The sequence below is a fragment of the Cnephaeus nilssonii genome (assembly GCF_951640355.1).
Source record: "Cnephaeus nilssonii genome assembly, chromosome: 4".
Taxonomy (NCBI): Eukaryota; Metazoa; Chordata; class Mammalia; order Chiroptera; family Vespertilionidae; genus Cnephaeus; species Cnephaeus nilssonii.
This window is the reverse complement of record NC_137075.1, coordinates 102,328,907-102,351,265: the sequence shown is the minus strand read 5'-3', so window position 1 is coordinate 102,351,265 and position 22,359 is coordinate 102,328,907. Positions and strand designations below refer to the sequence as shown.

Here is a 22,359-nt window from a genome sequence, read left to right as displayed (position 1 = left end):
ACCGGTTATGGGCCAGAGAGCCATTCAAGTGCAAGACAAGACAGGTGTAAATCACAATTACCTTATGTGATTGAGTCCAGACCCTGGTTGATAAGGTTTCAGACTCTACATAACAGTGAGCCTTTCATAAACTACCACTTGTCGAGTTTTGGTGTAATATCAAAGACATCCACAGGGCCCCCAGCTGGTGTGGCTCATTGGTTGGGCATCATCCCATGCACCGAAGGGTCACCGGTTCAATTCCCAGTCAGAGTACATCCCTGTGTTGTGGGTTTGGTCAGTGTGAGGCGTGCAGGAGGCAGCCGATCAGTGTTTCTCCCTCTCTCTCCCTCTCGCTTCCTCTCTTTCTAAAATCAATAAAAACATTTTTTTAAAGATAGAGAATAGTCATTACCCTCCCAAAAAAAGTGCTATATGCTACTCCTTTGTAATCAGGCCTTCCCCTTCTCCATTATCCCTGACCACCACCCATCTGTCCTCCAGTTCTGTCATTTTGTCTTTTCCTAGATGTCATATAAATGGATTTGTACAGTATGTAGCCTTTTGAGTCTGGCTTCTTTCACTGGGCATAATGTGTTTGAGGGTCATTCATATTGTTGATGTATAAATAATTCATTTCTTTTCATTACTTGGTAGTATCTCATTTTATAGAAGTACCAGAGTTTATCCATTTTCTAATTGAGGAAAAGTTGGGTTATTTAGAGTTTTTGGCAATAAAACTATTATAAATATTTATGTATAAGTTTTGGACATAGGTTTTTATTTTACTTGGGTAAACAAGAAGGCGTGGGATTGTTGGTCATATTGTAAGTGTATGTTGAACTTTCTGAGAAACCGCCAAACTGTGTCACAACTTGGCTGTCCCATCTTTGCACTCCCACCCCCAGCGTGTGAGTTCTGGTTGCTCCACAGCCTCCTCAGAATTTGGTGTCATCAATCCATTTGTTTCAACTTGGCTTTCATTTGTATTTCCCTGTTTATTAGTGATGCTGGGCATTTTGTCCTGTGCTTATTTATCATTTGTATATCTTCCTTGGTAAGGTGTCTATCCAGATCCTTTGCCAGGTTTTTAATTAGCTTGTTTTCTTGTTACTGAGTTTGAGACTTCTGTACATATTCTGGATAGAAATTGTTTACCAGTTATGTGATTTGCAAATATTTTCTCCATCTGTGGGTTGTCTTTTTACTTTAACAGTTTCTTTAACAGAATTTTTTATTTAAATAAAGTCTAATTTATTATATGTTTCTTTCACGAATAATACTTTTATCACATCTCAGAAGTCTTTGTCTAACCCAAGTTCATAAAGACTTTCTTCTAAAAGTGTTACAGTTCTGTATTTCACATTTAGGTCCATGATCCACTTTGAGGTTCAATTTTTTTGGTATGTGGATGTACAGGTATTCTATTTGTGGAAAACTGTTGAAAAGATTAACCATTCTCCTTTGAATTGCCTTTGTACCTCTCTCAACAATCATTTGACCATATTTGCAAGTCTTTATTCTGTTCCATTGATCTCGGGATCTACTCACTGATACCATATTGTCTTCATTATTGTCACTTTATAGTAAATATTGAGATCGGGTAGTGTGAATTCTCTCACTCTCTTCCAAAAATGTTTGTCTATTCTAATTATTTTAACTTTCCATATAAATTTTAGAACCAACTTGTCATTGTCTATAAAATATCCATCAGGGGTTTTGATTGGATTGCATTGAATATGTAGATTTGGAGAGAATTGATAGCTTAACAATATTGAACCTTTCAGTCCATGAGCACAGTATATCTCCCCATTTTGTTCTTCTTTGTTTTATAGTTTTCAGCATACAGATCCGACATGTATCTTTTTAGACACATAAGTTTTTTATTTTTGGGTACTGTTGTAATTGAGGCTGTTTATTTTTTATTTCTAATTGTTTATTGTCTATTTTTTCTTGAAGTTCTAACAGGTTTTACTTCATGTTATTTGGTATAAATATTAGTATTATTTATTTGTTGAATTAACTTCTTTATCATTATAAAATGATCTTCTTTATCCCTGGTAATATTATTTACTCCAAAATCTATTTTGTCTGATGTTACTATAGCCACTCCAGCTCTCCCTTGACTAGTGTTAGTGTGATATGTCTTTTTCCACATTTATTTTTTTGGTTGGGTGTTGGGGGTTTTTTTGCTTTTTTTATTCAGTCAGACAATCTCGACCTTTTGATAAGAGCATTCAAGCCATTTACTTTCATTGTGAGTATTGATGTGTTGAGTTGAAATCTACCATCTTGCTATATTTTTTTCTATTTGTCCCATCTGTTCTCTGTTCCTTTTTTCTTTTGTTCTGCTTTCTTTTAGGTCAGCTGAGTACTTCTTATGATTCCATTTTATCTCCTTTGTTGGCTTTTTAACTATAACTATAATTGTTTGATCTCATTTATTTAACTTTTCCTCAAATACATCTTTAAATTCCCTCAAGCGATAACATACTATTTCACATAGAATATAAGTTTACGACAGCACACTTCCATTTCTTCTCTCCCAGCCTTTTTGCTATTGTTGGCATACATTTTACTTCTTCAAATATTATAAACCCCACAATATATTAATTTTTATTTTTAAATAATTATCTTTTAAAGAGATTTAAGTAATTTTTAAAATGTATTATACTTCCCCGATACTTACCTTTTCAGTGTTCTTTTATTTTTTAATATGTTTTTATTGATTTTAGAGAGAGAGGAAAGGAGAGGGAAAGAAATATCGGTGAGAGAGGGAAACCTCAATCGGCTGCCTCTTGTATTTCCCCTGCTGGGGATCAAGCCCGCACTCTGGGCACGTGCTCTGACCGAGATGAAACCCACAGCTCTGGGCATATTGAACCAGCCACCTCTCAGTGCACAGGACGATGCTCAACCAACTGAGCAACACTGACCAGGGCTATTTTCAGTTTCTTCACTCCATTCTCTGAATCCAGAAATCGACCTGGTATTAGTTTTCCTTCTGCCTGAAGGACTTTCTTTAATATATTCTAAAAGTCTTTCTTTTGCTTTTGATTTTGAAAGGTGTGCTTATCGAGTTGAGGGGGGCCTCTGCAATCTCAGTGTTCTCTCTCTGCAGCTCTTCTCTCTGGGTCTTTGCCTTGCAAGTTCTAACCACCGTTGTCTGCTGGGCTCTCCCTGGGTTCTTTCTCCCTGTGCTGCATGCAACCTGGAAGTTCTATCCAGGCAGGAATCTGGGCAGTCGTAGGACTCACCGCACTGTTTCCAGTTCTCAGGGTCTCTATCCTTCACCTGAAAGCCAGGGTCTTGAAAGTCATAATTCCATATATTTTTCCCAGGTTTTTGGTCAGGAAGTAGGGTAAATCCCATTCCTATTACTCTTAAGTGTAAGTCTCTGTTTTATTTATAATAATCAACACAACTCCATGCAGCAATGACTCTAAAAAGATATACTGATCAAAGGCTACTTGTATAATTTGTAATTCCATAACTATATACATAGAGTATATGGTTAGGGACATAGCATGAAAATGGTTGGCTATACATGTATGACTAGGAAATCAGTACTTGAGCTCTGAAACTTCCCTTTTCAGTTTATTTATATAATGTAGGCCACAGAATATATAGTTTTGCTATTTTAAAGCATTCCTAAACTTTCTCACATTTTACTGCAAAAAAAAAAGATCAGAATATGTGGTAAAGCAAATATGTTAGAGTGTAAATGTAAAATCTAACTGGTGGCTACTTAGCTATTCTCCATAAGATTAAACTTTTTTGATTGGTATTTTTCATAACAAAATATTGGGGAATATACATCATTCAGAATCTATGCGTAACTAACCTTTGGTCCAGAGTAAATCACCTAAGAGAAACTTCCAAACTGAGTGTTATCTTTAACACTAATTGAATTAAATTAAAAGTACCTTAAGTCCTCACTTAATGTCATCAATAGGTTCCTGGAAACTGACTTTAAGTGAAACAATGTAGTATAACAAAACCAGTTGTACCCTAAGCTAATGATATAAGCAAGAGGTAAGTTCCTGTGGCATATTTCTAGTCACAGAAACATCACCAGGTTTTTAAATGAAGACCCAAAACATTTCTAACATTAAATATTGAAATAAATGTGAGCTATACAGACATCTAAGAACAGTGAATAAAAACGAGTCAGAGAAAAAAAAACAAAAAACAAGTCAGATAATTATTTTTTAACCCACCAATTCCAGTTCAGAGTCACAGGTAGCTGGAGTTTCTCCTGGCTGCTCAGGGTACAAAGATGGGTCCACTCTGGATGCCCTCCCATCGCAGGTGACCTCACACCCACTCACACTTATACTCACACTGGGACTGTGTAGACACACCATTCACCTCCCATGCATGGCTCTGTGATGCAGGAGGAAACCGAGTTCCTGGAGAAAACCCATGCAGATAAGGGACACCAGGCACACTCCACAGACAGTGGCCCCGGACAGGAAACAGTGTTGTTGTTTTTACTCAAAAACGTTATAACAAAACAATGTGGGACAAAATGATGTTATTGAGGGAACTACTATATTACAAGTCATTGCTTGCTTATCTTGTGTAAGTAATCTAATTTTAAAAATTAAAAATAACGAATAGCCCTAACCTGTTTGGCTCAGTGGATAGAGCGTCGGCCTGCGACTGAAGGTCCCAGATTCGATTCCAGTCAAGGGCATGTATCTTGGTTGCGGGCACATCCCCAGTAGGGAGTGTGCAGGAGGCAGCTGAATCGATGTTTCTCTCTCATTGGTGTTTCTAACTCTCTATCCCTCTCCCTTCTTCTCTGTAAAAAATCAATAAAATATGTTGGGGTTTTTTTTAAAAAGAATAAACATATACATAATTATAAATGACTAGCATATTTTCATGCTTATCTGAAGACTAGAGGCCCGGTGCACAGATTTGTGCACCAGTGGGGTCCCTCAGCCAGGCCTGCAGGGATCAGGCGGAAACCGGCTCTCCAACATCCCCCGAGGGGTCCCAGATTGCAAGAGGGTGGTTCTCTGGTGACGCACCACGGAATTGGGCTCCCTTCTTTCTTCTCCCAATATTATGTCACTTTCTGTATCTGAATCACTTCTTTCATCTCACTTTACCCTAAGTTTGGCGATAACTGACCACTTGTGAGCATTTAGCTGCAAAATGCAATTATTTAGCAAACAGGATTTACTTAGCCTAGAATCTAGTTGGCCTAGGGCAGGACCCTGCTCAATGTCAGGTTCCCGCCCAGCCCTTCCACCCAGGTGGAGTCCTGTGGAGGTGGGAACCTCCTTCTTCCCACCTGAGCTGCTCCTTCGCCTCCTTCCCCTCCCGGATTGCAAGAGGGCAGTTCTCCGGTGACACACCCCAAAATCAGGCTCCCTCTTCTCTCTTTCCAGGTACGTCACCTGAGATCCCCAGCTGCCAAGTCACCACAGCTTGGCAGCTCCTGCATTGAGCATCTGCCCCCAGGTGGTCAGTGCACGTCATAGTTACTGGTCGGACAGTCGAACCTACCTTATAATAGACAAATATGCAAATTGTTTAGGCTTTTATCCTACCTTATAATAGACAAATATGCAAACTGACCATACCTCTGCTACACCCAAGCCACGCCCACCAGTCAATCAGGGCAAGTATGCAAATAAACCGAACCAAGATGGCTACAGCCACCGAGAGCAAGGTTTCCCAGGCAACAGAGGGAAACAAGCTTTCCGCCTGCCCTTGACAGGCCTAAGCCTCCACTCAAGCTACAAAGTTTCAATTATAGAAGGTAAACAAATTCAAACAGAATGGCGGCAGCCACGAAGCTGGAGAGACCAGGCCAGGGTTGCCCACGGTAACGGAGAAAGCAAAGCTTTCTGCACACCCTGGCCGGGCTCAGGCCTCTGCTTAAGGCTACAAAGTTTCAATTATAGAAGGTGAATTAACTCAAACAAAAATGGCTGCTGGTGGAGCATGCAGGAGGCTTGGCTCCGCTCCAGGCTACAAAGTTTCAATTGTAGAAGGTAAATAAATTCCAGATACCAGTGCCTCCGCTTGGGTCGCCAGGGGGTGTGGCTGGCCTGCAAACCACCACAGGCCCCTTGCTCAGGCTGCCCCATGCCCCAAGGGAACCCCCACCCTTATCTGGGACACCCTTCAGGGCAAACCAGCTGGCCCCCACTCCTGCACCAGGCCTCTATCCTATCTAATAAAAGAGTAATATGCAGATTGACCACCACTCCAACACACAATATGTCTGCCCCCATGTGGTCAAAGATCCTGCCCCCATGTGGACACAAGATGGCCACCACAAGATGGCCAGCAGGGGAGGGCAGTTGGGAGGCACCCGGCCTGCAAGGGAGGGAAGTTGGAGGCGATCAACCCTGCAGGGGAGGGCATTTAGGGGTGACCGGGCCAGCAGAGGAGGGAAGTTGGGGGCAAACAGGCTGGCAGGGGAACAGTTAGGCATCAATCAGGCTGGCAGTGGAGTGGTTAGGGGTGATCAGGCTGGCAGGCAGAAGCGGTTAGGAGCAATCAGGAAGGCAGGCAGGCAAGCAGTTGGGAGCCAGCAGTCCTGGATTGTGAGAGGGATAACCATCTGCCCATTTAGGCCCGATCCCAGTGGGATCGGGCCTAAATGGGCAGTCAGACATCCCTCGAGGGGTCCCAGATTGGAGAGGGTACAGGCTGGGCTGAGAGACACCCCCCCCTCCGTGCACGAATTTCGTGCACCGGGCCTCTAGTATATATATAGGTAGTATTGTACCTTTAGTTGTGAAGTAGTCATAAAATTAAAATAGTCTTTGTTTTTAAAAAATGAGACTAAATTTTCTTTAATAGGGTTTTAGGGTTTTTTTATGTGTAGGTTTTTTGTTTCCACAATATCTTTTTTTATATATATACTACCGTATTTTCTGGCGTATAAGACGACTGGGTGTATAAGATTTTCCTGGGTTAAAAAGTCGTTTTATACGCCGGAAAATACAGTAGTCCAATATATCTAATCCATTATATCTAATCCCATCAATATAGTCCAATATACCGTATTTTCCGGCGTATAAAACAACTTTTTAACCCAGGAAAATCTTATACGCCCAGTCGTCTTATACGCCGGAAAGTACGGTAGTGGCCCAGTGCATGAATTTGTGCACATTGAAAGAAAATTAATTAGAAGAAATATTTTAATATTGCTATTCGCCCTTTCTCTATAATTGAAGTGTCAACCAAATTCACGATCAACAATGACAGATCAAAATACACATGCGATTGGCGCCAGTGAGAGCTACACACACACACACACACACACACACACACTAGTGGCCCAGTGCACGAAATTCGTATACATTAAAAGGGAATTAATTAGAGGAAGTATTTTAATATTGCTATTTGCCCTTTCTCCATAATAGAAGTGCCAGAGATGAAAGAAAATTAGTAAAATGTATATGAAAATCTTTCTCCTGTCAGAGTCTGGGGCATGCTGCAGGACCCAGAGTCAAGTCCCCCCCCCCACCCGTGCGCGCATTGGGCGAGATCCAGACCCGGCCGGCCCCACCCCCATGAAGCCCCACCGGGAAGGGGACGCAGCCTCAGATCCTCTGGCCCAGTGCCAGGTGGGGGGCGCAGCCTCAAGTCCCCCAGCCCGGCGCTGGGGCAGGGGGCGCTGCCTGAGGTGCCCAGGCCAGGACAGGGGACACGCCTGAGGTCCCCCATCAAGCCCTGCCAGGCAGGCGGGGGGAACAGCCTCAGGTCCCCTGCCCCGACCCGTCACCACGCAGCCTCAGGTCCCTGCTGATCGCTCGTTACAGGAACCCCACCTCCACTGTGGGTGCAGCCATCTTGTGTTACGGGAACCCAGCCTCCGCTGTGCGCGCCACCATCTTGTGACGGCTTGAGGGTCAATTTGCATGTTATCTCTTTATTATGTAGGATAAATAAACTTGCTTAATTAGACCTGCTTTCTGATTTAGCTAAACTTTTTCCAGCCCAGTGAAGCATCCCAACTTCTCTTTCAGATAATTGTCAGCAACACCGCAGTAAATGTCAACATGAAGCAGATTATTATTGTAGATCACACAGGGAAAACAAAGGGTAAAATATTTAACTGCAGCAGTGTTTGACTATATTCTGTGCAGTGAGAAAACCTGAAGTCATTTTCAAGGTCCACCATTTTTTCTTTTCAGTCTGGTCAAGTTTCTAAATCTCCATTTTCCTAGCTAATGAAAAGAAAATAGGATTCCACTGAGTCTCTTATCTGCCTACTCCAGGACTTCTGTGAGGATCAAATGAGATGAGGCACGGGAAAATGCTTCACAGACATTTGGTTAAAGTGTAAAATGTTTCCACCTGGCTTTAAAGCAAGTCCGTGTTCCTGGGCTAAAGAAACTCCAAGAAGGCTAGTGGCTAGGGAGAGAAAGCAGGGCGTTGGTATATGACGTCATTACCCAGCGCCCACAGCCACCATTTCCAGGCTGGGCTGGGCTTTGGGCTGCATTTTGTGCCATGGGGTCTCAGCTGCATTGGCTGCAATTTGGTGAGGTGTTACATCAGGGTGGTGGCAGGGCCTGTGTTCCACTTGGAGAAACGAAGTGTTGCTTTGTGGGCACCAGGTTCGTGGTGCCATTTATTGTTAAACTAGAGGCCTGGTGCATGAAATTCATGCATGGGGAGGGGTCCCCTCAGCCCAGCCTGTACCCTCTCCAATCTGGGACTCCCTCAGGGATGTCCGACTGCCAATTTAGGCCCAATCCTGGGGATTGGACATCCCTCTCACAATCTGGGACCACTGGCTCCTAACAGCTCACCTGCCTGCCTGCTTGATTGCCCCTAACTGCCCCCCATGCCGGCCTGGTCGCCCCACGCAGCCTGCTGCTCAGTCGTTTTGTCGCTCCTCACTAACCTCCAGCTGCCAGCCTGGTCGCCCCATGCAGCCTGCTGCTTGGTCGTTTGGTCGCCCCTCACTAATCCCCCTACCGGCCAGGTCGCCCCACGCAGCCTGTTCAGTCATTAGTTTGGTTGCGATGGTCGCTTAGGCTTTTATATATATAGATGGCCTGTTCCTAGGGAGAGGAAGCTGGGGGTTGCTACCTGACATCATTACCCGGCACCCACAGCCACCGTTTCCAGGCTGGGATGGGCTGGGCTGTGGGCTGCATTTTGCGCCATAAGGTCTCTGTTGGTTTTTACACATACATTGTAGTATTTATAAGTAAATATAATTTTTTATTTAAAAAAATTGTAGATGGGCTTCCACTGCTCCCCACCCCAATTATGTCTCTTAGCAACCTGACTCAGAGCTTAGAATTTCTATTACAGGAGGAAAAGTGTCTGGAGGAACTACAATTTGGCCTTTGGTGAACTCACCTTTATAAATCCTACTCACATGCATAAAACAGCATCACTATCATAGCCTTGTGGTTGTGAGCAAAGAACTGAATAATCAACCTTTCTTTCCTCTTCATCTCTGAAATAAGATTATCAGTGTTCTCTGGAGTGAATCCCTTTATATCTTACACCTCTACGTGTTCCCTGTGCTGCAGTGACCTCTGATCTGAATGTGTTAGTACTTCCCCCTGGTAGTGACTATTACAGTGATAGTAAGGCTTCGTGATACTACAGAATCATGAGGATTTTCCATAATTTGGTTTGCATCTAATTCAGTAAATGTAGCAAGTTAGTACTGATTTTAAGTACTGAAAGTGGGAGTGTCAAGAAAGCTGTAAAAGCAGGTGCTTCCTCATATTACAGTCAGTCCACACCACCACAGTGGCCGTGTAGACCACAGGCATGTGCCCACCCATGTGGTGACTCTTTATGATTAGTGCTTTTCCACTTCACCTGTGCCCAGTGTAAAGAGGATTTACCCTCTTTCAACAGATGAGGAAACTGAGGCTTGGAGTGCAGGATTTTCAGTCTAGGGTCCTGCTTCTGGGTGGGAGGAGGCCTGGGGAGGCTGCCCCCCCCCACCCCGAGGCCATGCTGCTCTGTGTGACCTGACTCTAGCTGCATCAAAGCCCCTCAACTGAGCGGGACAGTGGACCTGTATGATCCCACCAGACTTCTCAGACCAACAGTAGACACAAGGTTCCCTTTGGCTTCCGTGGCATGACATTGACAAAGGTCACCTGTGTTTTCCTCAGACAGAACTCCACGCATCTGGACAGCACGCTCCCTTCGAGCACATGGACATCAGCACCACGGCACTCAACAATATTTGACCCCAGTAGCTTTTGTGCTAAGAAATGTTGCTAGGATAGAAACCCAAGAGAAACTCCAAGTGGCCTCCTGTTTGCCTTCTTCTCTCCTAACCTTTTCTAGATATGAGCATTAAGTTAATGAAATGTACTGTGGTCGGGAAGGTGGGTGGAAATTACGGTGTGAGTGAGATTTGTTGCCTAAAATAAATAACTTTTTATCAATTAGAGTTGGCTAATAATGACACTTCCTGGATCTAGGGTGATCATCCTTCAAGAATACTGAATGGGGACTTCTGCATTAAAAGCAATTTGGTCCACATCCCCTTGCAGCCCCCTAGCTCAGCATCTAGAACTCACTGAAGGTACAGGTGCTGGGGATGGGCCAAGGCTGTCAGAACGCTGGGCCTGGGGCTTCTCCCTGAAACTAGAGCGAGCCCACCACTGAGTCTGTCAGAGTGCTGTCAGAGAGCAGACCAGCGGGGTAGAGAGAGAGGTTGATGGAGCATTCAGGGAACTCTTCCACCTGTGGAGGTGACTGGGCGAGGCAAACGCCATGGGGCAGGGCCAGGCTGGGCTGGGGCAGGGCTGACAGCTGTTCACATGGGATTCCTTCTTCCTCAGGGACCACAGTGTCACTCCTAAGGTGTTTCAACTGACTGGGTGAGGCTCACCCATATTCATGAGGGTGATCTCCTTAAAGTCAGCTAATTGGATGTTAACTACTACCTACCTTCACAGTGACGCTCACATTACTGCTTGATTGGATAACGGGGTACTCTAAAACTGACCATTGTCTTTAACCATGACTTGTGGAGTCTTCCTTTCCTGCCCTTTTTGTCATCTTGGTTATAGCTGTCCTACCTAGCTTAAAGCTTTAACCCCAGACTCCAGCCTCATCTGTGCCCTCCGGTGAGCAACTTGGCAGGTGAGGCACCTGAAGTGGGTGAGGCAAGGAGTGGGCACTAGCCCAGGTCCAGCAGCGGGGCAGCGGCTGTGTGTGTGCTGCATGCTATCTAGGCCTCTACCCATGTGGTGGTCCTTCCTGCACACGACGTCTGTGCTCCGGAGACCCCCCCAGAGGGGCAGCCTTCTCCCCTTTTCTTCAGACCTCTAGCCCCCATCTGGGTGAACTGACCGCTCCCTAGGCAGTTCCTGGGCATCCCCACTGCTCTTCTTATCCCTCCACCCGTGTGTTCCCCTCCAGGTGCAGTGCACCCCGGAGTCACGGGCTGCTTCAGCACAGCTCTTGCCTCCGAAGGCTTTGAGAGGCAGGCAGTGTGTGTTCATAGACACCTCTGCCTCCAGGGACACTGAGCTTGCGGCTGTCACCCACCAGCCCCCAATCTCTGAGGGACTCTCTTGGAGTCCCCCAATCATTTGGCCTTGAGGGAGAGGTTAGAAAACCCCAGATCACAAATGACACACTCCTCATGAAGGCCACAGCCTCTGCCTCTCCTCCGTGCTTTCTTAGCCCTGGAAGGCACCCCCTGGAGGTGACGGTGCCCACCCAGGGTGTGGCCTTTGCTTTGTGGGGGGGTCCTCTCCACTGTCTTTTGTGGGCTTTGGGATCAGGGTGCCTGGAGGAGTGCCCTGGGGCCAGTGATTGAGGACGTGCCCACTACCTGGTAACACCTGTCACAACCTCTGTTCGTTAATCACCTGTTGTCTGGGAGGTCCTTCCCTAGTGAGCCCTGTACACAACCTGTTCACAGGTTCCAGACTTCTTTCGCTTTCTACTGTGTCTTAGGAGCATTACTCATATTTTTACTACAAGTGTTTTTCAACTATTGGATTCTGGATTTCCAACCATTTTTTTCATCCCTCCCCTCACCCCCTGTCCTGTCTCTGCACCCCATCAGTTGCTCTGCCACAGCCCATCCTCCAGATGACACAGAGAACAAACTTGGTGCTCGGGGCTGTTACAGCAATGGCTAAAAGAGCAGACATTTTCCTTCATGAAAAATGATGTTACCGTTTGGGGTTCAGAATCAGTAACAGTGAAGACAGGATGAGCTGGATGGTGGCACATGCTGGCCTCTCCTCCACAGATACATTCTAATTGTTGTCATGGAGTTGGGCTCTGGTGCTTTGGGGAGTGATGGGGCCAGGGCTTTTTCTGATCACCTGTAAGAGCCCAACTCTGTAACTGGCAGGTGGTAGGCTCAGACTCAGTAAGGTAGCTGGTCATATTTTAACTTACTGAACTTTTTATTTATATCACGAATGTGTCAATTATGTTGTGCTTTATTTAGAGAACTAACTTTTCATATTAACCATACAGGCATTAAAACACCTGTGCTCCAAATAACCCTAGACTTAATGCAGAAAACCTCTGTTCTAAAACACATTGATTCATTTTTATGAAGTTGAAAATAAACGAAGCCGGGATGGGGGACTGGTGAAGGGTGATATAAAGATGGGGATCCAAGAAAGGGGTTAGGAGTCCTATGAGGAAACCATCCTAATCCCAGAGAATTTTCTTCTTAACTGTCGGGTCTCTGGGCACTCAGCCAGGCTGTCCTGTGATGATTCTTGCAGCCTGTCTCTGGGAATGACATTCTAGCCGCCCACTCAGAAGTTCTCCGTCTTAACTGTCTCGGTCGGTGTTGATTGCAGAGGCTCTGCGTCAGTCACAGGGCGTCCCAGCACAAAGTGGCATTTGCCATGTACCACTGTCTTCAGTCCTTAACCCCTGCTCTTTCCTTGGTAATCTCACCCTTTTCTTGCTAGACTGTGAGCGTTCTTTTTGCTTTTGCTCTGACGACATGATAAAGGCCATCACTGCCCATCAACATTTGTAGGTGCTGTTTGTCTGTGAAAGTCGACAGCTCAGAGTCAAGTGGGAATCTTGGATCGCCTGTCCACAGCCATGTTTCCTGCTGCAGGTGTTTTGTTTGTTTTTTAATCCTCATTGATTTTTAGAGAGAGGGGGGAAGACAGAGAGAAATATCGATGTGAGAGAAACACATCAATTGGTTGCATCCTGCACGAGCCCTGACCAGAGCCAGGGCCCGGGAGGAGCCTGCAACTGAGGTACATGCCCTTTGGTCCTCAGGCTGACACTCTATCCACTGAGCCAAACTAGCTAGGGCTCCTGCTGCAGTTTTGACCAGAATCTCATTAGGGGCCCACGCTGCTTCTGAATTTTGAGAATTCCACTGGAATCAGCTCTCTTTAGAATTACTTAAGATTATTTTTAATGTTCTTCGTAAATATTTTTAATGTCCTGGTTATAATTATAGACTATGTGGATTTTAGTTTGCAGTTAATATGTTTCGAACATTACCACCTTCCTCCAATCCTACGGGAGCAGAATTTGACCCAGAGGAAGACGAACCAACGTTAGAAGCAGCCTGGCCTCACCTACAGGTACTGAACTGCGGAATGGGTCAGAAATGGGCGTAAATGAGATGTTAATGTCCGAGGGGTCTTCTGGCACAGGTGCACCGGCCTGAGGGCCTCATCCCAGCTGGTTGCAGGGGGACCTCTGATCCTTCTGTCATAGGCCTTGCACACCTCTGTGTACATGAAAATGTTTTAGCAGAAGAATGTTCAATGGCTTTTCTTGGTGTAGATACTGTATATCAACTACAGAGATATGGAATTGTCAGTATGTCTTTGATGGAAATGATTACTCTGTTGACAGCCATTGAATTGAGACCTGGAGGACTCACACGGCATTTCCCAGTTTGGGGTACTTTGATTTAATGTGCACCTGCTATGTGCCCCAAAGCTCACCTGCTGGCAAATGCCTTTCTCAGAGCATTTGTAGGGCAAGAGGTTGATTGGGAGCATGCCTGTGGAAAGGCACTGAGCCCACCCTGAGCAGAGCACTGGATTGGGAGGTCTGGGCGGTCCGAGGAGGGGAGATGGAGAGATGAGAAACCCAGCAAGGAGCCAGGCGGGGAACAGACGGAAAAGGAGGGCTGTCTCAGCAGCAGAGCATCTGGGACATCTGCTCACCAGCCAGTCCCAGCTTCTGTCGGCCTGCCTCTCCCAGGGCACTTGGAGGTGACAGGCTACAAATCCCACCCTGAGCTTGGTCCCAGCCCAGCTGCGACTGCTGTGCATTGGGGTCTCTGAGCAGCGTGATTGAAGCTTTGGTGACATCCTTTTGTTTAAATGCCATTTAAGGAGATAGTCTATGGTTCTTAGCAAAACCAAACAGTTACCACCATCAGTTACAATTAAATTAAGCCATGTAATTTAGCATTAAACCTACAGATACATGACTTTTATAAGGCTAATATACAAAGACAAAGATTCAACTCATGGTGTATTTTTAATCTCCATTTAGTAAAATACCATGTTTTTTGACTCATTGTTCTTTTTTCCTCCTAGCTTGTTTATGAATTTTTCCTAAGATTTTTAGAGTCTCCAGATTTCCAACCTAATATAGCAAAGAAATATATTGATCAGAAGTTTGTATTGCAGGTAAGGCACAAATTAGCTGAAACCACAAAAGCCCTACTTTACAGAGAATTCCAGGTCACTAAGTGTCTTTTTCTTCTTGAAGCTTTTAGAGCTCTTTGACAGTGAAGATCCTCGAGAGAGAGATTTTCTTAAAACTACCCTTCACAGAATCTACGGAAAATTCTTAGGCTTAAGAGCTTACATCAGAAAACAGATAAATAATATATTTTATAGGTAAGTCAGCATGGGTGACATTTCTCTCTTCGCGTGGTGATGTTCCTTTGCATACTTAATGCCCCCACTTCATCATTCCTTTGACAAGTGACCAAAGAGCACTAGTGGCTGTTTCTGAGCAGCCAGCTGCTCATGTCCAGGTGGCTCCAGTCTGCACCTGCGTCTCCGTGCCAGGCTGGGGCTGGCCCGTCCCCCTTCTCCACCCCACCCCATGGCTCACTCCCAGCATCCCACCACACACCCTCCTTTATTTCGGTTTTTACTAAAACGAGTGGTTCCCTCTGGAATGCGGATAGAGTGATCTGTCCAAAGCTGGTTCCTTCCTCCTGCCTTTCCTTCATTCTTCCCCATTGCATCTCAGTGAAAGCAGGAGTGAGGAGTGGATCTGGAGGAAATCTGAGACTTACATTAGAGGTTTGGGAATTGCCCTGTGCACCCAGGGAAAAGGTGGCCCTGCTGGGGAGCAGCATATGATGACGTGGCAGCTTTTAGCAGTCACAGCCACCCCACCCCTAGGCCTGTAGGACCATGGAAACTGGGAAGCTGGTCACAAGAGTTTACGAGGAGGAGGGCACAGCCCCATGGCTCACGAGAGAATGTTCCAAGTACAGTGTTCACCTTGACCCCAAACCCTTCCCATCCCAGTTTCAACACCCCTCCAAACCTTCGTCTCTGCTGCTGCTGCCTCTGAGTCACTGGCTGGCCGATGCCCTTTGGGTGAACAGGTGTTAAGTCCTGGGTGGGGCCCTGGGTGTCACAGGTCTGGCTCCCCATAGTTGGCTCCCTGCTCAGCTTCAGCTCCTTCCACACCACCACCTGGCAGCCTTGTTTGATCCTCCACACCATTCTTTTCCACCAGCCCTTCTCAACCTCCCAGGCTTCTGGAAGCATCTGCCTGCCAGGAAAGCCTCCCTGGCCTGGAGGACGGGTGCGGTCTCCCTGTGAGGGCAGGCTTTGTGTCACCTGCTCTGTCACACACCCAGTACCAGCTCGTGCCCAGCCATGGTGGCACCAAATAAATGTTGATGGATGAAATACTTAATGTAGTTTCTTATCTGGCCCTGGGAGGCTCACTAAATTAGTAGTTTGTTCTGTGAATTGTGGCTTCTCAGGAAGACTTACGCTAAGGCCCCCAACTCCAGGATGGCTCAGGGCCAGGTCCTAGTGGGGCTAGGCACCGTGTGCACATCCCTCAGCGAGAGTCTAGCAGCAGTGCCAGAGTGAGAATGCTGACCCCGCCGAGCACCGCAAAGGCCAGGCGGGCCCGTTAGACACCATGGCCAAGCGGCGGGGAGAAAAGGGCCAAGAGGGATTGGTCTGATGGAAACCAACAGCCGCTCTGGGGATTCTGTCACCGGTTCCTCTCGTTCCGTCACCAGCCTGGCCCTAGTGTACCACCCAGTCCTTGAAGTCTCCGTGGCCTGCACTTCTGCAGTCATCAGGGTATAATCCTCTCCCTTACCTTCACACTCAGTACGGCACTCTGAGGTCAGAGCTTCCAGTGTGGGTGGGGCTGCCCTCTGAACTCCTTCCAGGTCCCCTGCGTCCATTTCTGTAGCAGCCCCGAGGAATGGCGACGCCCCCAGATGGTGATGTGCTTCCTGTGCATGTTCCTGGTGTATGTTCCTGGTGTCACACCTCCTTGTTAACAAGATCATTACTTGGCTAGTGAACTTATCTATCAACACAATAGCCAATACTTAAACAAGAGGTGCAATTTATAGTCCAGTCTTTTAGGTCTAACAGTAAGCTCCACCGAGGTGGGTTTTTTGTCCTTAAATGTAGGTTTTGTTCGGATAACAGAATCACAAATAACACCCACATTAAAGAATTAAAAAATGTCTCATATCTTAAAGAGTTCTAATTTAGAACTGAAATACTTAAATAGGTTATTGAAAAGTTACTACACAGTTTAGTTCAGCTCTCATTAAATGCTCAATGCAAGAGTGTGGTATATTTTTTCCCAATTATCTTTTCTATAGTTATAATTATTGATACATGCAGTCAAAAATAAGCATATCATATGGATTCCATATTGTTTGAGTCTTCATCCTCAATACCACTTCCTCGTCATTTCATGTGAGAAAACAATTAAAGAGGACCACCTTGGGAGAGAGATTCAGCTCATCGAAGTTCTTCCTAGTATCTTATAAGAAAAAGAATATGTCAAACATATTTGCTTCAACTTACTCAAATGTTAACGGAAAGTTCCTGTTTCTGTAGTTTCTCATTCTCATCAGCATTTCTAAGATGTGGTTTATAGAGAGCTCTAGATAGTGGTAACGCCTGTTTGGGCAAACAGTGGACCCGGAAGGTTAGGTGTCTATGGTGGGGCCAGGCTTCAGTCCCCTACTGCTAACAAACCACCCCACATCTGAGTGGCCAAAAACCACAATGCATTCTTTCTCACAATTCTTACACTGGGGCACATGGTGTCCACGAGGGCTGGGATGGCCCCCAGCAGCTCCCAGGAGAGGGAGGGGGGCTGCCAGGGTTTGAGGGTGTAGCCGGAAGTGGTTCAGACCTCCACCCTGTGTTTTGGTCCCAGCCACTCGTGCCAGGACTGGACAGCACAGACTCAGGAGCAGAAAGTGGTTCCACCTCTTCACAAGAGGGCAGGACTTATCCCGCAGGGAGGAGAGGAGCCCATGGGTTTAGAGAGCCCTAATTCCATTGTTGCTGAAAGAGTGAGCAACCCTCTTGCCCCCTCTGCATGGATCTCCATGGCTTCCCTCCTGTTTTACACCCTGATTTTTGTCTCCCACTGGAAAAGTAAGAAGGAAAACTACTTTTCTATTTTTTATTCCAATTTCAAATCGGGTTAAAGTAATGAGAAATTAAGAACTTACCAATAAGAAAATATTGTTGACTTAGGAAAACAAAATGGCTCAAAAGTAAAAGTCATCCCTATTTAAACATTAAAGCTGGTGGGGCCAGATCAGAAGCAGTGCAGGGGCGAGGGGGTGGGCAGGCTCCTCTGTGTCTCGGGCGGGCTGGGGCTCCTCCTAGGTCTAAGTGAGAGGAGTTGTATCAAAAGTTGCTAAGTGGTGCTATATGCAAAGCTGTAGCTTTGTGCATTTAAACTATTTTGAATATTTCAAACCAGTGACGCAGAAGGGAGCCTTCAGGTTGAGCTTCATGAGGCGGTGGCAGTGAAGGGATTTATCTACCGGTGGCTCGGCCCCTTCCTTCCCGCCCTCATTCATCCCCCAGGCTGCCATGTTCCATTCGTCACCTCCCTGCCCATCTTCGTGCCGCCACTAGATCCACTTGCATGTATGTCACTGTTTTGCTGACCCTGCCACTGTGGGCTCGGATCCGAGTGTGTCTGAGCTGACCTCCAGTCTCCATGGACCCTGCCCACCTTCCTGCCAGTTGCCCGCTACCCGGTCCAAGTTATAAACCTTTGTTCCAACCAAATGAGTTCTCTCCCCACTCCACACCCCCGTCTTTAAAAATCTGTGGGAAGCCTACCTCAGGGCTCAGTTCAAAAACTGACCCCTCAGTAGTATACAGGTGGGCAAAAGTAGGTTTACAGTTGTTCACGTGGAAAATAATACAATAGTTAATACATAATACAAGGATAAATTGTCCTACATAGACACAACTGTGAACTTACTTCTGGCCCTGTAGATGCGTTAGGCACATCCTGCAGGATTATTTTACATCCTGTGGGTGTTCGGCCAAGTTCCCAAACAAGGACAATAAAATTGGAGTCACATTCTTTATAAATCACAAACTCATTTTTGGCTTAGAGCAGTCTCTAAACTAGGTGTCCATCTGGTGGGCAGGAACCGTTTCTTAACCCCTCCCTTCAGCCGAATCAGCCCGCATGGTGGTGGCGATCCTTTTTTCTGCCAGGGGCCATTTGGATATTTATAACATCATTTGCGGGCCATACAAAATTATCAACTTAAATGTTAGACTGTTATTTTGGTCAAACATGTAACTCTCCCCTAATGCCTTGGCAGGGCCAGACCAAACGATTCCTCAGGGCCAGCCGCTCCCCACTCCTGGTTTAGACTGACTAACCCAGGTGAGCAGGTGTGAGGCAGGGCCGGTGGTTCCTGAGCAGATCCTTTGGGAAGAGACGTCGTCCTGTTTTGTGTCCCTGTTCCCGCTCATCGTCCCAGTTTATTCACTGACGTGTTTGAAGTATCTGATGGATGGATGGCAGGCTGGGTTTCAGCAAGGGGATCGAGGTCTTCAGGTTGCCCTGTGCAGGAAGCAGCGCAGGGGTGGGGCGGGGCGGTGTCAGAGGAAGCCACAAGGCGGCCCAAGTGGTCAGGAAAGAGCTTCTACCTTTGCAGAGACTAAATATTGGAGGCATCGAGATTAAGATGTCCATTTATGTTGAAATGCAGAAAAAAAAATATGAATTATAGAGGGCTGGGTGGATAGATCTGATAAGGCAAACATCAAAATGTTCATCGTAAAGTCTGGGTGGTTGAAACACAGGTGCTTACTATAAAATTCTTCCAACTTTTTGTTTGAAAACTTTCAGAATAAAATGTTGGGGGAATTTTTGAGTGACAGGCTACAAGGAGTTTATTGATGACAAGAAACAGTGCCCCTGGGATGGTTTTTACAAAATCGATGTGCTTATTGTTGCCTGGCTGCATGATTTTACCCCTAAAAACACTGTTTTCTTATTCAAAGGATTTTAGTCTTCCCAGGTGTTATTTCACTGTCTAATTCTACATGACAAATTGCCTTTCCCAGGTTTATTTATGAAACAGAGCATCACAATGGCATAGCAGAATTACTGGAAATACTGGGAAGGTAAGTCTTTGTGTTATTGGTAGCGATTGGCTTTAGATGGAATTTATAGCAGAATGATCCTGTTCATTAAATTCAACCACCCCCTCCCCAAAGCAAGAAAACTTAAACCATTCTCTAGAACTTAAACAAGAGCTCACTTATGGAAGAGTTCAGGAGCTCTTGGATGAGAACACGCTAGATGACAAGTGTCTTCCATTTGTGTGGTTCAGTATGTAGACTCCACATCCTACGCTCAGGAGCATTCTGTGGAAACACAAGTTCAATTGTTTCCTCAAAGGCAATGCTAAAAATAGTCACATTAAGGTTTATATTTGACACTTAGAAGAATAGATCATTTATTATACATTTGAGGAACTGAGTAAATGCTAATATTTCAGATTGCTTTGATTTTATAAATTTTTCATATGTATACTTACAAAATAACATTTCAAAAACTTTTATCTTAATGCAAGTAAAGTTCTTGCTTGCTGTCATTTTTTAAATTGATGACTGTACATTTTGTGGCAGGCCTTGAGTCCTCAGGGTTCAGTGGCCGAATAAACTTGAAAGGGCTGTTTCACTGGCTCCTTTCTTGGGGATTCCATGCGCAGGGACAGCTAGAGGTTCTGAGGAGTCCTGCAGTGAAAACTGCCTGGAGGTTTTTGTTTAGTGGTTTCCAAAACTACTGAGAAGCTTTTCTCAAAGAATGCTGGTTATCCTGTGGCTCTCTGGTCCTGCCCCATAGTTCTGAGAAAGATTATACTTGCTGTTGTAGACATAATTTGAAAAAAATGTTAGTCCTCATGGAGATTTCTACTTCGACTAGTGTCAACACACTCGGTGGGTCTCTCTCCCTCGGTGGAGCATAGGGAGCGGTTAGGTGGGTGTCCCTTACAGGTTGTATGACCTTGGGCAAATTACTGACCACTCCGCATCTGTTTCCTTATCTGTGAAATGGGAAGATAAATTTGATTCACCTGCTGGGTTGTCGAGAGACAAGGTGAGCTCTCTGCGGTGTCTAGCACAGTGCACACAGGCCTCCTTGTCCTCCCACGGCTAGGCTTGATTACTCGATCCTTCCAGAAGAGGGATCTGATCTTGAGGGTTCCCCCAGGTGAATGAGCATATCGCCCTTGAGGGCCATTTAAGGCTAACCCTGCCTGCAGGGCCCCTGTCCCTGAGGTTCGTGAATGATGGGGGAACAATTTAGAAAATGCTTTAACTGCTTTCATAGCTCTTGGTAACATTTACCTGCAGCTGCGTAATTATAAAACCAAATGGATAAACTACTCGATGTTAGAGACAGAAACTTTGGTTTGCAGGTTAAGAGTAAGACCCTCCTTTCTTTGTAGACGGGAACGGGTTTCTTGCTGATTTTTAACCAAAGCCGTTCTGTGCACTCAGACTCTGTTCTGCCAGCAATAGAATAATGAGCCCGACTTTCTCCTGGAAAGGGAATTCCTAAGGATGGGTGAAGGCCAAGGGAAAGTGCTGGGTGTGGGCACCCTGAAGCTGGGGGTGCCAGCTGAGCTGCCTGGTCTTCGTGGCCTAAGGAAGGAGGTTTTGTCCCCAGAGACTTCCGCTGTTCTGGATAACACCCTGTAAATCCAGAAATTAAAATTGCCCTGTAGTTACAGAGACAAAATTAACCTTGAAGGTATTTAATTTTCTTTTAAATTTCTCCTGATGCTCTCTCTTTTCTGAAACGCATCTTTTTGCTTGCTGGTTTTCATGATTAAAAACTAAAACGGGGGGAAAAACAGCAAGATACTTTTATTAAATCTGGAATTTGTAAATATTCAAACTGTACATGAATTCTGTTTTCACAGTATAATAAATGGATTTGCCTTACCACTAAAAGAAGAGCACAAGATTTTCTTATTGAAGGTGTTACTACCTTTGCACAAAGTGAAATCTCTGAGTGTCTACCACCCCCAGGTAAGGGCCTCAGTCGTGCCAGGGGCTCGGTAGCACGGTGGTCTTCCCTGAACATGACTGAGTCCGGAGACTGAGTCCGTCCTGTTAATTGGGAGTGCTCCTTTCTTATATCACATTATTGACTTAGATACCAAGGCTTTGGTGATATGAAAGAACAAGAGGGTAAAGAGATTCCTTTTAGGAGAATCAGAAAAATCTCAAGAGTGGAGAATTTCACAGTGAGTTTTAAGTATAGGAAAGGGAGTGACAGGCTTGATGAAAAGGGACAAGGAAGACTTCTCACAGGAAATTAGTCTGTAGTATCATTTAAAATCTAGCACCTTAAAGAAAGGGGTACCTGTACATAGCACCTGTACATCCCTAGCCAGTGAAGTGGCCAATGAAAAGGTTTGTTTTTAAACTATGGATTTTTACAACTTTGTAAAAATCTAAGTACAGTCATACTGAAAAGTAGGTCCATGTGTGGTACCCAGGAGATCTGGTTTTTCCTTCACTCTTATTCTTCTAAGGTCCATGTAGACAGACCTCAGCGAGGCTGATGGCAGGGTGCTGGCTTTGGGCGCTCCCACCTTCAGTAGCCAGTGTGTTCCAGAAGCTCCGCTCTGCAGGGCCCCACTCAGGGAGCTTGCAGTGAGGGATAAATTGCAGAAAGAACTGTTGACCCTTGAACAACTCAGGTTTGAACTGTGGGGGGTCTCCTCAGCTTGGATTTTTTTTTTTTCAATTGAGTCACAATGTTCAGACCCATGTTTAAACTGCCATGCGTCCAAAATGGAAACCATCCGCACACGCCACGATATTTTGAATTTAATTTTTAAAAATCAATTTGCAATGAATATTACAAAAATAAATA

At 45.4% G+C, this 22,359-nt stretch overlaps 1 protein-coding gene across 5 annotated transcripts in view; it reads left to right on the top strand.

Moving 5' to 3' along the window:
* The window catches only part of PPP2R5C (protein phosphatase 2 regulatory subunit B'gamma), a 139,461-nt gene that overhangs the window by 91,325 nt on the left and 25,777 nt on the right, over positions 1-22,359 (top strand). For all 5 annotated transcript variants that reach the window (XM_079768181.1, XM_079768179.1, XM_079768183.1 and 2 more), the window contains 5 exons: positions 13,419-13,529; positions 14,502-14,594; positions 14,677-14,807; positions 19,530-19,589; positions 21,398-21,506. In XM_079768181.1, the coding sequence (XP_079624307.1) occupies positions 13,419-13,529; positions 14,502-14,594; positions 14,677-14,807; positions 19,530-19,589; positions 21,398-21,506 (504 nt within the window). The remainder of the gene's footprint in view (positions 1-13,418; positions 13,530-14,501; positions 14,595-14,676; positions 14,808-19,529; positions 19,590-21,397; positions 21,507-22,359) is intronic.